The sequence below is a fragment of the Panthera tigris genome, chromosome A3 (genome assembly GCF_018350195.1).
Source record: "Panthera tigris isolate Pti1 chromosome A3, P.tigris_Pti1_mat1.1, whole genome shotgun sequence".
In the NCBI taxonomy this organism is placed as follows: Eukaryota; Metazoa; Chordata; class Mammalia; order Carnivora; family Felidae; genus Panthera; species Panthera tigris.
Genome location: NC_056662.1, coordinates 17,682,226 through 17,698,592, shown reverse-complemented (window position 1 = coordinate 17,698,592; position 16,367 = coordinate 17,682,226). Strand labels below are relative to the sequence as shown.

Sequence of the window (16,367 nt, the reverse complement as noted above, 5' to 3'; positions counted from 1 at the left end):
CCATGGGGGAGGGGAAGAAAAAAAAGAAAAAAGAGGTTAGAGTGGAAGAGAGCCAAAGCATAAGAGACTCTTAAAAACTGAGAACAAACTGAGGGTTGATGGGGGGTGGGAGGGAGGGGAGGGTGGGTGATGGGTATTGAGGAGGGCACCTTTTGGGATAAGCACTGGGTGTTGTAATGAAGCCAATTTGACAATAAACTTCATATATCGAAAAAAAAATAAAGTTTACCAACTGTAAAAAAAAAAATAAATAAAGGTGTTCTTCTCTCATTTCTTTGGGAAGGTAGTTTAAGAATCAGACCACCACCTTTAATGGAAACTCTCACTTTCGTCCTGTAGACCCAAAAAAAAGCATCGCATCATGGCAAAGGCTGCAGGCTGAGGCAGACTGCCCAGGTTTGTGTCCTGTTCTTGCCATTTCTGGCTGTGTAACCTGGGGCAAGTTGCTTAACCTCTTTGCAGCTCAGTTTCCTTACTTTAAAGTAGGGATAAAATAGCACCTGCTTCATGGGTGTTGTGGCGCTTGAAAATATTCACACAGGTAAAGTGCTGAGCAAAGGGGCTGGCACAGAGGTAGTATTACTCTGTTTGCTCCTCCCCCTGGTCCCTCACATCCTGGAGAACACCAATTTACTTTTCTGCAGAATCAGGATTATTACTATTTTCCTTGGTGATTTTGCCTCCATTCTTCCCGAATCGTGTTACACAGCTAGTCATAAAAGCCATATCTTCCCATAACTTACTGAGTATATTAAATAGCTTTCGACAAGCACCTTCTGATTTCTATGGTAATTTTAAAATCTATCTTGTCTCTGAGGACTCGGGATTCATTCATCCAATAACTTATTTATTGCATGCCTATTCTCTACCTGGCACTGTTCTAGGTGCTTGAAAATACCCAGTAAACAGAAAAACAACAACAACAACAACAACAACAAAAAAAAAAACCCAGACTCCTCAGTGTGCATTCTAGTGAGAGAAGCCAGATACTAAAGTGTATGGTGAAATATGTAGTATGTTAAATGGTAAATGCTAACGAGATATGTGAAGCAGAGAAGAGGGACAGAGTGTGGTGCAGGAGGCTTCCAGTTGTTCATAGAATAGTCAAGCAGGATCTCCCTGAAAAGAGACATTGACTGGAAACAGGTGAAGGAAGCAGCCCTGTTTGTTTAGGGGAAGATGATTCCAACGAGAAGAAACAGCACCTACAAAGGTGCTGAGGGGGGGACGCAGCTGGCATATTTGAGAACAATGACTGGATCTGTGTAATAAGGCCGAGGTAGAAGGAGATGGGGTCTGAGAGGCGGCCAGAAGTAGAAGTTGTGGCCACGTGGGGCCCTGTGAGCCACTGCAAGGACGTGGACTTTTAATCTCAGTGATGTGAGAAACCGATGGAGGGTTCTGAGCAGAGGGGTGAGGATATGATTTGCCTGGTGGTTTAACAAGACCGTTCTGTCTGCTAAGCTGAGAAAAGAGTGTAGGGGCTAGAGGGGAAGCTGAAAGATCATTGAAGGACTATTGCAATAGTCCAAGTTGGAGATCACAGTGGCTTGGAACACAGAGCTAGCAGTAGAGACTGTAAGCAATGGTCAAGTTCATGCTATTTACTGAAGGATGAGCCAAGAGAACGTGCTGATAGATGAGATGTGGGGAGTAAGCAGGGCTGCTGCTTTGCACAAAGCAAAGGGGTGCCAACCACAGAGAATCCATGCTGAAAGGTATTTAGGGCCTCGGGTGTGACAAAAGTGAACAATCAAAGCTTTTGACTCAAGCCACTAATAAAAGGCAGTTGCCATTAACTGAGATGGAGAAGACTGGGAAGAATGAGTTTGGGGGTGGATGAGGGATGATCAGGGGGTCAGCTCTAGACGTGTTTAATTCCAGAGACCGATTAGCAATCCAGCTGGACAGGCTGAACAGGCAGTTGCTAAATGACTCTGGAGGGCAGAGGAGAGGTACTGGAGATACCGATGGGGGAAATCAGTGTGTCGTCGGATTGTAAAGTCAAGATAATAGAGAAAACAGGGGGGAATCAGTGGGGATCAAGGGTCAACAAACTATGGCTATAGCCAAATGCAACCAGCTGCTTGTTTTATAAGTAAAATTTTATTGGAACACTGGCGCACACATATCCACCTCTACTGTCAGAGTGAGAAATCTGAGATGGAGGTTATAGAGGGAATATAGGTGATTCTAAAACGGCCCCCTGCCCATGACTAACAGAAATTTTGCAAAGATCCCCGCTTTGGTTTTCTTCTAGTTAACTCCCTCGATTAAAAATCTGCCTGCCATGTCTGATATTGGCCACACACCACCGAGTCTGTACTCTCGGCAGAAAGTAAGTTCGGTGCTTTACATACAGACCTTCACGTAGAACACCCTAAAGGGATTGATGGTATTACCACCCCCAATCCACGGACAGGGACACTGCAGTGCCCGATATGAAAGGAATTTAAGCAGAGCTGGGTAACAAAGTAGTGAACAGAGCCTGGATGTAGCCTGGATCCTTCTGGCTGGAAAGTATTTTCTGAATCAGCCCTTTTTTCCTTATTCCGGTAGATGTGGGTTCAGAACTGCTGCAAGGCAATCTCACTGCCTGTGAGTGGCAAAGCCAGGTCGTCTCAGCCCCACACTAAAGCTTTTTTTTTTTTTTTCCACACCACACCACTGCTCCACAGGTCACGATGTCCTTCCAATGAAGCGGACTTACTTTCTTTGGATTCAGCTGGGTCTCCCCTCCCGCCCCCACCACTCTCTCTCATCATGAAAAGACTTCTTGGAGAAAGATTCTTTTTCCGTCTTATCTTCTAATTCTGTGTTACTTTAGTCTTCTTTTTTCTTTATAATTCTTTAATGAGTCCACATATTCCTTTCCCACAATTTCATTTCTTCTTGTATCTAACAGCAAAGAACTTTCCATCCTTCTGACAGAGTTCTACAACAAAGGTTAATTACTTTATAATTTCATTCCCTTTAAAAAAACACACTAAAATTGCTAATTTTAACTGTGCTTCTTGTCAGTAAGTTCATGTAAATTCACTGTAATTAAACCAGATGTCTTCTTGTGCCTAAAAGTCAGGTGGTAATTTAAAGGAAATTTTCATTTCAACATAAAGGGGGACAGAGTGTAATCAAGGAAAGTTTTATACCCTCCTTTCCTCTTCTCCTTTCTTCTCCCCATTTTTCTATCTGGAAAGTGGGGCTGATAATTGTGAACTCTGTGGGTAGCCGTGTAAACAAATCATATAAGAGCTCCGAGCCCTGAAGAGTCAACAGAGGTTTCCTGTCCTGTTCACCTTATCTAGGTCTTTTATTTGTTTTGGGGGGGGCGGAGCTCTCCATTCCAGGTGCCATATTTATTGGTTAATTGGTTCATAAAGAGACTCAGAACTTAAGAAAAATCAAAATAATTTGAAAATGGTTTGAAGGCCACCAGAATCTGTTAAGTGCATCTGATGGAGACAAGACAGATTTCCTAGTCTTGGTGAAGGAAAGATATTTTTTTCTGGGTAAATGTTTACATGTTGTCAAATATATCTTTTTAATGGAACTATACAGTGGTATGTTAGTAAATGTTTCACAACCAACTTTCCAAGAAAAACAAAAACACCAACAGGTCTGCCAATATCCATGGTGTACATTCCCCACCGTGACCAATTTGGAGCAATGAATATGATATCACAGAACTAGGAGGTGGAGACAGAGGCTAATGATTAGCTCCAGCAAGCCACTATGAGTTGGTTTTGAATACAGATAAAATACGTCACATATATCCTCTCCTTCTTAAACAGTGTATATAAACAAGATCCTGTGATATGGGGAAGAGGCATGGACTTTGATGTCAAATATTCATTCACTCACCAGACAGTCAATGAGCAACTTACTAGCTGTTTGGCAGGCAACAAATGTGTGTGTGTGTGTGTGTGTGTGTGTGTGTGTGTACACATATGTGAAGACACACAGTATTTCAGATGATGATGAATGGCACAGAAAAAAATTAAGCACAGAGAGTGTTGGGGAGGTTTTGGTTAGGTTACAGGATTATCTAATAGATGGTCAGAGAAAAAATTATGGGTAAGATTTTGGGATGCATTTATTTGTTCTGCCACTTGTTGTGTGGCAACCTCAGACAGGTTCCTTGAACTCCCTGAACCATGATCATATCAATAAACACCTTCATCACAGGATTCGGCAACTCACTGTAGGAATGAAGGATATCAGCACAACACCTAGGTCAACACGAGCATTCAAAAACCACAATTGCATTTCTCCTTAACTTTTATACTATCTCAAGGCCATCTTTGTAAAACTCTAAAATGTACTGAGCTCTAATTAAACGATGTGTTCAGACTTGCTAAGATGTGCATAGCTTTATACCCTTCCACTAAATGACTCTGGACTGTTATTTATTGCCTTGCTGTTATTGCCTTTTATCCTTTTGTCACTTCCCTCTTCTAGATTTCATGTGCTGCATGTTGTTACTATACATGCACCTGTCCCTAGCAACATACAGCGTCCTTCTAGTTTCCGATGACCTGAGGAATGAGATAATGAGACGTCTACAAATGCACACAAAATACAGGCACTCATTCCCAAGACATGTCAGTCCTTCCTATAATGCAAGTACATTTACCATATTATATGAAATAATATATGTATTATGTGATTAATCATATTATATATAGATTATATTAATATAGTATGTACGTATTAATTATAATCAACTATATTTTATACACTTATTATAAATTATATGGGACCCTACAATTCCTTACTGCAAAGTAGGAGAAATAATACTGTTTGCTTGCTTTCTCACATTTGGTGTTAAGAGAAATGCATCTACATTGCTAGTGAAAATGTAAAATAACACAACTTCTGAGGAGGAGTATCCGTCAACATCTAACAAAACTGCATGTTTTTTTACCCTTTGACTCCAGCAAACCCACTTGCAGGAATTTACCATGAAAATACAACTCCACAAATACCAAAGTAAGTGCAAGGCTATTTGCTGTAGTATTACTTTTCATAGCAAGTAATGGGAATAACCTAAGTGTCCATAGGATGCTGCTTGAACAAACCATGTCATATGCACATAAAAGAGTCTCCTACAGCCATCAAAAAGAATAACAAAAATCTGTACAAACAAATATGGAGTGATTTCCAGAGTATACTAAGTGAACAAAGCCACATGATGTGGAGCGCATCTGTTTTGCTATCTTTTACATAAGAGAGGAATAATTTTTACCTTTTGTGCAAAATGAACTATAAGAAAACTATATCTGAAATGAATAAAAATGGTGGCCTTGGGGGTGTGGACATGAACAGTGTGAAAGAGAGATGGTGGCACTACCTCTGAGCATACACTTCTGCAGTTTTGACTTTTGAACCACGTGACTATTTTGACTTTAAAAAATAAAATTAAATAAGAAGGATGGGGGGAAGCGAGCCTTAAAATGGAAACAAATGAGCCTAAATGGGCCTCAAATTGATAATATAACCACAAAGAGAAAAGACGAAGCCTTTGAACACTGCATTTTGGCTGCTGAAGGAGAGAAAAGCTGAAAAGAAAATCTTTAACCTAATAAAGTTGCTTTCTTGTTTTTAGGGGGATTGGGACTGTACTTCTGAAACTGTTTTATATGTATTGTATGAAGAAGCAAATGAAGAAATGTGTGGATGTTGGGAACCAGAGTTCTCACAGTGGGAGGAAGGAGAGATCTGTATAGAATGAGGGTGAACACAGAGGAATGAATCCTGAGGTGATATGAATCAGTATGACTTTGTGATTTAAAACAGATAAATTATATTCCTCAGTTCTACCTACTTGAAAAGTCTAGAGGCGGTAACACCCCATCGATCACAGCTAAGATGTATATCTTAGTGCCAAAATACCACTCCCCACTGAAAGCAGCCAGAAATCCTTAGATAAGTGGTTGACTTCAGGTCTGGGGCAGAGATATTACAAGGGTGGTCTAGAATATTTTGTTATGCCAGAAGCAAGGAAGACTAATGAGAACATGTCAAAAGAACCTAGGAGCCAATCTGAAGGGACTCCCACTAGCCACAGATGAGACAACGTGAGCACCAAAGAGAATTATAAGTAGTGCTGGACTTTAATACAGAGTCAAAAAAAAATGGGGGGGGAGGGGATTTCTGAGTCAGTAGGGATACTAAAAATGGGGAAGGAGATGGGGAGAGAAAACCCTTCTATAACAAAGAATGCTAATTAATACATGTAGAGGGAAGGACAGATTTAAAATTCACTCTTTTGGAAATACTAATGTAGTAACTGATTCAGGCGAGGATTGTCAGGGAGGCTAAGACCGCTGGGTGAAAAGTGTGTGGGGAACTGGGTAGTCAACAGACCTCACAGGACCACTACACAGATTGGCTGATTTACAAAGGGACAAGGACCACACTTACAGTAGAGGGACCTATGTATGTGAGCAAATGCAGCATGTCAGGGGCTTTCTGACATTATGTAAGTCTTGATATGATACAGTGAAAAGTATGCATCACCAACTCATGGGGCATTTTTGCCAAAAATGTCTCATTTTCTGACTTTGTTACATAAAGTCATGCTTAGCATTATTGGAAATGTGAATATGGATTATTTGTTTACTTGATTATTTTTAAATTAGTGCTAAATTTCTAAGATGTCCTATAGTGTTGTGGCTATGTAGGAGAATGTCCTTACCCTTAGGTAATATATACTCTCAAAGACTTGAGAGATCAGATGTTGGGACTTCTGCAATTTACTTTTATTTTTTTATTTTTATTATTACTTAAATGTACTTATTTTTGAGAGTTCATGAGCAGGGGAGGTACAGAGAGACAGAGACAGAGACAGAGACAGAGACAGAGAGAGAGAGAGAGAGAGAGAGAGGACAGAGGATCCAAAGTGGGCTTTGTACTGACGGCAGTGAGCCCAATGAGGGGTTTGAACCCATGAAACATGAGATCATGACCTAAGCTGAAGTCGGATGCTCAACCAGCTGAGCCACCCAGACACCCCTGCAATTTACTTTTAAATACTTAAAAATATTATGTATTTTTATGTGTGATATCTCCATGTCAAACATACCATACATACATATGAATAAGAAAATGTAGCACAGTGTTAACAAATACTAGATCTAGGCAAAGGGTTCACAGGTCTTCTTTGTCCTACTCTTAATTTTTCCATAGCCTTGAAACACTGCAAAATAAAATCTCAGGTATAAGTCACCACGTACAATATACCTATTAGTGCCTAGCACAGGGTAGGTACTCAATAAATGGTAACCAAATTGAGGCCATCATCAAACTGATTTTATCTTTAAAGGCCTCATATATTCCATTTCATAATTGCAACTACTGTCTGGGGGAAGGCAGAGAAGCAAGCATTAAACAAGCGAGCCACGGTTTTATCTGAGTCATCTGTGGAAACAGGGAAAGTAAAGAACCCATTTGGTCTCCTACCTACTTCCTAACTGATGCAACAGGGCTCGGCAGCCATGGCTTCTTTCACAGCCACAGATTACTTCATAGGCCCTCAAAGGCACTGGGGGGCTGAAATTACAAATTTTGCAAGTTCCCCGGAAGACAATTTTGAAGCACAGACAAAAGCAGCACGAATCCAGTCAGCTCAATCCGAGACGCTGCTCTTTGCTTCTGTGAGAGGGGTTTCACTTAATCAGCCAGAGCCATGATTTATCCGGTTTGTCCTTGAGGTGAATGAGCTCCCAGCAACGGAAAGAGTGCCTCTTTCCTCCCGAGGAGGAAGGGAACCTGATTCTGGCACATAGAGGGGCCTATGATCTTCTGAGGTCTTCCTTCAGCACAGTGGTTCCTGAGGTGGGGCCTCAGGATGGCTCCAAGACTGAGGACCGAGTCTTGGGTGTTGGTGTTTTTAATATGATAATGTCCACACGTCTCTGTAGAACAGGAATTGATGTTTTATTAATGGTGCTTAATTAAAGTTTAATTTCAAAGCATTGCTGCTCTCGAGTTATTTTGATAAAGGCTTTGTGATATTTTCCCCCACCCCTGGTGACAGGAAGGAGAAAGGGAGAGGTTGAGGCATGGCTTAAAGATGGGACTTGGGATTTCCTGTTGTAGATGTAGGTAATCCTCCGAAAGCAGCCTGAGGCATGAAGAGCATCCTGGAAAACATACCCTGAGCTGCTCCTGGGCCAAACCCTCTCATCCAGGTTGAGTCTTGAATTTTCAAGCTGAGTTTCAATGGTGGTGGCTCCTCCTTAACAACAACTTGCTCCTGAACCTCTCTTCCTGCCCTGGTTCTGCTTTTCAGATCAGGCACTGACCAGATCACCACTCCTTGAGAGTCTAGGTCATATTTTCACCAACCGACTGGGAGTGCGTGTCGAGAGTTCTAGAGAGGATTCCTAGGGCAGATTAATGGTCTCTCGGTTGCTTGTGCTTTGGGATCTTTTGTCAGACATATTTTTTTTTTTTTCTGTGACTTAATCCAAATGTGGCAGCCACATTCACTGGAAACCTACAATCTGCTGGACATTATTCCAGTTTCTTTATGTACCATTCCTTTCAATGAGCATAAAAAGCCATCAGGTGGCCACTACTTCTATCTCCATCTGACAGGTGAGGAAACCAAGGCACTGAGAGGGTAAGCAGCTCATCCCAGAGGTGGTCCTCCAGAGCTCACCTTCTGTTGCAGCTCATCCTTGTACCTGCTGGAGGGGGGGCTGTGCGTTTCTGAAACAACAGAGCCATCCAGGAAAGGGCCGGCAGCTTCACCTGGAGCCCAACCCAGGGCCACAGATCCTGAGCTGCAGACAGAAGCCCAGAGGAGACGCCACCCCTCCACTGGGGGTTGCATGAGAACGGGTTCACAGGAAGCATACACTCAGGTCACCGGACAAGGTTGGTCCAGGGGAGACTGTGTCCACAGTGGACTGAGGTTCAATGCAAGGCAGGAAGGTGGGGGCAAGGCGACAGAGGCTGGGTCTCCGCTGCAGCTACTACCCAGAAAAGCAGTCTGCTGGGGTTGCAAAGAGTCGTTGCGATGATGAGTTTAAAAGGGGGGTCACAAAGGGTTTGCAAGTGGGTGGACTGTGTAAAATGTCCAGTTGTAAGATGGGACTTGGGGAAAGGAGAATTGGGGAACAAGATGTGCAGAGGCTGGCAGTTTCCTCTGTGTCTTTAGGGGACACTGCAGCTGAGGATGTGAGTCTGGACCCCAGCAGGGGCCACCACTCTGGGTCCTTGGCCTTGCTTATGTGAAACAAGAGTGCCAAGTGGGACTGCATGCAAGAGGCTCTGCCTAGAGGTCCTGAGGCCCACCTGGGTCAAGTGGAGGTAGCTGCCTCATGTGGCTGACAATGACAGGGCTCTCTGATCCCACTCCTTCTGACCCCTTTGTACCATCTTTGTGCCCATGGCCTTCTGTCTGCATGTGAAGACTGCCAACACTTCCCGAGATTTCCTTCCCAGTCGTCCCTCTGCATCCCAGCCCCAACCATGCTGGCTGCTCCCTTCCCTGATCAGGGGCAAGAGTGATGCATGACCTGCCCTGCAGACGAGGTCACAGTCCCCTTTGTTGGATGTGGCTTAAAGCTCTACCAAGTGTGATTCCAAGGAACTAACTAAAGATGCCCCACAAGGCCAGAGACAGCTTGGCTGGAAGGAAAACTGAAACACAGCTGTTGAAAAGTGCTTTCTAGAGAAGTCCTAGAAGCAGCAAGTTCTGTACTCCCCTAAGTAAGGTAACTGTTGCAGTGGAGTTACATGCAAAATGCAGGGGGGGGGGGGGTCAGGGAAGGAACACCCAAGTCAACTTGGGGCAGTCAGGGAAAGCTTCCTGGAGGAAGGAGAATGTTGAAGATGAACAGAGCCTGTCCCACAGACATGGAGGGATGGGACAGGACAGGACGGAACGACAGAGGGTGGGAAAAGTGCTGTGTTCTAGGAGTTACATGTGGCTCTGTGTTCCTGGAGTCTTGAGGTAAGAGGCATGTGGGGAGAGAAATCACACAGAGTCATTAGAACCTTGTGTGTGTGTGCGGCGGCGGGGGGGGTGGGGGTGATGGGGGGTGAAATGGAGGCTCCCAGGCTGACTTCGGGTCTTTATCTTGACTTGCTGGATGTAGTTCACTGAGATGAGGAACACAGAGTGAGAAATCAATACAGAAGGGGAGATTGGTTCATTTTTGGATACTTTGAATTTGTGATGCCTGTAGGACATCCGGGTGAGTACTTGGGTCTGGGTGCATCCAATGTGTGTGCGAAGTAACTTATATGCATTATTATTATTATTTTTTGTAACTCTTGGAGATTCTAGAGTTGTCTGACTCCCAGATTCAACGCACTTAATACAACTCAATAATTCCTCTCTGGAGGCACCAGTGTGGTTAAACACTGGACCTAGAAGGTGCCATAAAGTGAGAAGAGGGATGGAGGTGCTGAAGGGTCAAAGCTGAGTGCACAGCTGTGTCTATGGAAACAGCACCCCCTGGAGTTGTGCCATGCACATTATGTGGGTCTTCATGGAAGACCTTGGAGAAGAGGCAGACATAGAGGAGGAAATGAAAGGAAAAACAAACAGGAAAACAAGCACCTCATCACTGATCGGCGTGGCCCCGTGACAGGTTCTGCACACCCCACTCCCAAGGAGGCAGCCGCCCTCACTCACCGTCCTCCTCTGTTTGCACCACCAGCTCCTCACTCTCCACCCGGCCCTCGGGGTTGGACAGCAGGAGCCGCAGCCGGATGGTCATGAAGGGGCGCAGGCCTCGCAGGGTATAGTGGGACGAGGTCTGGATGACCTCTTCGGCCTCGTACTGCTGCTGGTTGAACACGTACTGGTACTGCACCGTGAGGTTGTAGCTGTGACAGCGGGTCACCGCGTAGCCAAAGGGTTCCCACTGCAGGGTCAGCTGCCGGGCGCGGATGTCCACAATCTCCACGTTCTGCGGGCCGTGCACAGGGTCTGCAAGACACGCGTGCAAGACACAAGGGCTTTGAGAGTGTCAGGAAGCGGGCAGTGGGTGTCGTGCTAAAACGGGGGAATAGCCCTCTAAACTTATCTCAGCCACTGCCTGCATGATTTTTGCCACAGAGCGTGCAGTTTAATTAACATTTTTCTGTCAAATTCTTTTTTTCTTACTTAAATGCATGCATCTAAAAGATAACACTTACCATACAGAATCGTTAACTGTCAAAAAAAAAAACACCACAAAATTGTTACATCCTTGAAGGTTCATCAGGGTACTCCCGAAAACCACCCTGGGTACCATCAACGGCACACACAACGCTCCAGGGATATACTAATTTAGACGGTTGCTGGAGTTCTGATCTGCCTTATATTTAATCCAGCCACATCCTCTTCCCTTGGGAAATCAGTCCCCTCTCTCCGGTTAACTGCACTGAGATGTACAGGCTGGAGATCCAGCCACATGCTCGGCACGCAGCACTCAATCTGTCCACATGGTCACAGGTACCGCTGACTTCTTGCCATTTCCCCTCTTTCCACTGACAACACAACTCATTATTTCCTAGGCTCCTATGACAGCCCTCGACCTCCTTTCTCTCCTCTCTACTTCTTTCCAAACAGGCCCCTCCAGAGACATCATTCTGCAAGCAAATATGGTCATGACTTCACACCCTAATGCTGTGTCCCACCCCATGCTTCCCCATATGGTCCCAGACCCCCATATATAACATTCGTTGTCATATTTTATTACAAATATTCTGTTTATACTTCATGCAGGCATTTTTGTAAAAAATGGTTTATAACAAATGAAACACTTAAAAAAATCCCCACATGTGCAGCTCATTTCATTCTATAAAGCTTAGGCATTTCTTACAACAGAAACATAGCTTCTTTTGTGATGAGCATCCCCATAAGTTCTTGTGTTGAATATCTTAGCTGGAAGTAGTTAAGCACAGACTAGAGATTTATTCAGTATCTTCCCTCCACACTACTTTAGGACTTGACCAAATTCTGTAACTTCTTTGGGCCCATTTTTTATTTCATTTATAAAATGGTGATAGTAACAAGTAGCCACCCTTGCTGGTGGCTAGCGGGGGGCTAAATGAAATGTTGCTTGCAGAGCAGTTAGAATTGTACCTGGAACTTAATAACCACTCAAAATATGGTGGTTTTTCTTTTGCAGCAATAGGAACAGTGGGAAAAGAAAAAATAATAAGGATGCGTATTCTGTCTCTACTCTAAAAGTCTTCTAAGTGGTAGTGCTGGGCAGCATCCTTCTCCAAAAATGATGGATTCTATCATCCGTCCAGTCTTCTCAGAGCATTTAGGGGTAAGGTTGCCCCTGTGCCAATGTAGCAGTAAGAAAGAAGGCAGGACTCAATGAAAGCTGATTTCCTGGATCTGTCCCTGTGGGGAAAATGTCCTGTGACTTGTATCAGAGCCTTGCCAAGGAACATACTTCAAAGCAGTCTTCTTTTAAAAAGGATGCCCAGAAATGTCAGGGAGCCGGGAAAACCGGTCCGGACCTGCTCACGCACTGCTGGGGACAGTGAGCAGCCTGGCTCTGGAAAGACTGAGGAGTTCACGGTCACTCATGCAGCCCAATTATTCATGTTCACAGGTCCTTTGTGTAAAAGAGAGCCAGCGTTCCAAAAGCAAACGGGTGACTTTGAAAATGTGACATTGAACAAGCTGTTGCTGAGGGTCCATTGTGCTGAGCCCACACAGAATAGAAGGTGAAAGTGTGGTCCCCATAGTGCGGGGGGGCAGTTATGATCTGGTGTGGTCGCCTGGTTTAACAAGTCCTGATGGCATGAGAACAAATGTACAGGCACAGGGTGAGCAAAAAGCTACTTGCCGGGGAGGTCTGTGCATTCCCACCAGCCTGGCCCAGCCGGAGCCTTTCTGCAAGTCCAGATCCTGGAACTCTCCTGGCAGGGAGGCCCCCCAACCCTGCTTAGGACCCCAAGACACTCCTCCTCTGGGTGTGCCTTCAAAACGGATGCCACACCCCAGTCAGGTAATCGCTCTCACAGCTCTCTCACCTCATCTTAGAATGAGTACAGGATTAAGACCCTTTTAAATCCAAGACTCGTCCATTTTGTTAAACAACTTTAAATGTACCACAGCCCACGTTAAATATTTTTTGGAATCTCCAATGTGCCCCTGCAGCACAAATGAGACAATAAAAACAAAACACCTAGTTGATGGCCAGCAGCCATGGTGCTGGGTTCTATCACCTGCATCATCTTGTGACTCTGGAAGGGAGGGGTTGACTGCTGGCCCCACTTTACAGTGGAATAAACTGAGGCCAGAGAGGTCTAGGAATGTGTGCAGAGCAGCAACAAGACCAGCAAGTGGCAACGTGGGGTTGTGAACTTGTGTCTATCTGACCACATGCCTAGTGTGCAAAGTCAGAAGACGTGCACGACCAGGGGGGCTCTGGAAAGAGAGCGCAGGTGCTTTGTGTGCCCCCGAGGGAAATGGACCCTGCCTCTCCCACCTCTCTGGCTCTGAGGGTTGTCTTCCCCTCCCTGCTGGAGTTGGGCAACAGTCTCTCCTGCTTTCGCTCCCTGTTCACTTTGCCTCCTCTGTGAAGACGTCCTTGCTGAGTCCCTGGGCAGAGTACAGTGCCTGCGTCTTTCTCCTCCTATTAACTGTTCCCTTCCATACTCATCATTTTCCACTGTGGCAGCTTTTTAAAAGTTGGCCCTGCCCACTAGAAGGTAAGCGCCGTGAGAGCAGCGCGGTCTGCTGACCCCTGCAGCCCAAGCCCCGCCCAGAGACGCACTCGGGAGGGCCCCAGGGAGTCTCAGGCCAATGGACGCTGCATTCTGTAGACCCCATGGCCATCAGTGAGGAAAGCATCTCTAGTCTCGTCTGCGAGGAAAACAAGCTCCGTGAGTGGAAATGACTGAAAAGCCGCATAGCGAGTGCACAGCTGAGGTTTGAAGCCCCTGAGGGTCCAGTGCCTCCACGTGTGCTGCACCGGGATCCCACGGGGCACTGAGACCAGGGAAAGGCATCAACGTGGGCACCCCGCAGTCAGCAGGGACCCGGGGAGGATGCTGGGAGGAGGCCAAGAACTGTAAGGCAGAAATGCTGGGCCCTCAGGAGCCGGGGACCCGCTGGAGAGGGTGGGGCGGGACTCCATCACACTCAGAGCTGAGTTGCCCACTGGCCTGTCTTTGCACCTCTGCTCTCCAGCTTCTCCAGAATCCTCCCCACAGCTCACCTGTGCAGGTAGGCGCTCAAAGCACCTTTCTGCTCCTCTTAAAGGAAGGAGCTGGCAGAGGCGCCTTTTCAAAGAGGGCAAGGGATGGTGCAAGCCTGCCACACAGCAGAGACTCCCTCCAGAGCGGGAAGGTCAGGGCACTGGGAAAGTCACTTGCCTCCTCTGAAGCACATGCCACTGTCACCAGACAGGCCGCGGGGAACAGTGGAGCGGGCAGAGCACGGCGTGAAGCCAGACTCTGGTGCTCACTAGCTGTGTGACCTTGGGCAAGGGCACTTCATCTCTGAGCCTCCGTTTCCTCTTCTATAAAGTGGAAATTATTGCGCGAATCTCAGAGGGCCGTTAATGAGTATAAAATGAGCTGTAAAGGGAAAGCGAAAATTGCCTCTGTCTAACAGTGGGCATTCCTCTTAGAGAAAATGGCCTTTCTTGGAGAAATGCCTTAAGAAGTGTATTTGAAACAGAAGCTGGATTCCCAGGGCTGTGGGATCAGCTGGGCTCAGCCTTCAGAGGAAGAGAAAAATGACTCCACTTGTTGCTGGCATTGAACAAGAAAGGATGTGGGCGAACAAGACGGCAGAATGACACCTGGAGCCCAGTGTGACAGTTCCCCGTGTGACTCCTAGCTCAACAAGGTCCTCAAAATCCAAAGAAAGGGCTGAGATCTCCATGCCTCCCTTGGTCCAATGAAACACCACTTGGGAACAAACACAGGGAGCAGAGACAGAAGGGACTTGGGAAATATGGCCACATGTGTTACTGGTACCCTGAGGTCCCCAGAGCACGGAAATAACAAATCTCAAGGAAAGCTCAGCTCCTGTGCACAAGGCAAGAAGACCTCTGGCAGACGTGTGGGTGAAAGAGTTTTGTAAGTGTAAGAACTACCATTCTAGAAAGGGAAAGACAGTGGCTCCTGATCATATAGTAACTCTGGGCTAGGTACCTGCAACTCTCTGGCATAGAAAATCCAGGTCAACGAAGGGATGTGCCTTACCCAGGGCCACACAGCCAAGTCCCCAGCTCTGGGCTCGTACAGCACTTCGCACAGGTGTCCAGCCCATTCAGCATTTGCCATGTTTTCTAGGAATTGCTTGTTCATTTATCTGTCACTCCTCCCAGGCTGCCAGGGACCACATTCTGTTTGTCCAGTAACCCCAACACATGGTAGAGGGGCTGTCGAGGGGCCAGTTCATGTTTATTAAACTGAGATGAACAGATGGTGACCTGTTCTTGGGAACTGAACTCGGACCCAGTTCTTGGGAACTGACTCCACGGTCCAAGTTTCGTCCCCTCTGCGACGTCCCTGAGTCTTTAAGGTGGACATGTTTATTTTTGCATTCAAGCAAAAGAATGTCCTGAAATCCGACACAAGGAAAACTAGTTTTCAAAATGTATGATAGAAGCATTCATGCCTTCAATCTGACCCCTCCCCTGCCAAACCTCAGCCTCCAAACCCAGCTTCTGCTCTGATAATTGCCTGTAGCAGGGAGAGTCTTGGGTTTACACTCAATTCGGTGCAAACAAGTTGGAAATTGCTGAGAAAGCCTTGTGTGTGCAGTGGAGATTGCTTTGTTGAATTTACATTCCCCGTGTAAATATGTCCAAGCGTAGAGGCCTAGGGTTTCTGCCACCAAAAACCACACCCATATGACCTTCTTAAGTAACAGCTTCCAGGCCTATGGGAAGACAAATAGTGGGGAGAGAATGTGGTTTGTCTGGGAAGCTGAGACATCTTCCTCTGATGAAAAATCAAAGTGGCTTGGCCTCTGGGTACACTGTCTCTCTGCTTTTAGACCTGGCAACAGGAGTCCTGTCCTGAACCCTGCGCATTAAGGAGGCCACGCTGGCCGTCTTTGGCGTGTGCCCTCCCCCGGCGCAGGAGTCAGGGGGGTCAAAGCATCCACCTGGTGCCTGTGCTTCCTATTTTGGACCAGGCTCCAGGAACCCAGAATTCCCTGCCCCAAACTCACTTCCAGGGCCTGCGGGAACCTCCCGGTGGTTCAGAATCAGACCATATCTCGTGTGTGTGCATCCCTAGGCCCAACGGGTAACCAAAGAATGGCTGTTTGGGGGAGGGTAGTGGACAGAACTTGGACATGAGGAATAAAGTCTCCATCCATGGTGCATGAGGCTCTTTGGGGGAGGGACAGAGTAAGAGGAAAGGGGAGGAAGAGGACCACA

The 16,367-nt window shown here is 46.0% G+C and overlaps 1 protein-coding gene across 3 annotated transcripts in view; it reads right to left on the bottom strand.

Moving 5' to 3' along the window:
* The window catches only part of PTPRT (protein tyrosine phosphatase receptor type T), a 796,626-nt gene that overhangs the window by 405,349 nt on the left and 374,910 nt on the right, over positions 1-16,367 (bottom strand). For all 3 annotated transcript variants that reach the window (XM_042980385.1, XM_042980383.1, XM_042980384.1), the window contains exon 7: positions 10,652-10,948. In XM_042980385.1, coding sequence (XP_042836319.1) covers positions 10,652-10,948 — 297 coding nt within the window. The remainder of the gene's footprint in view (positions 1-10,651; positions 10,949-16,367) is intronic.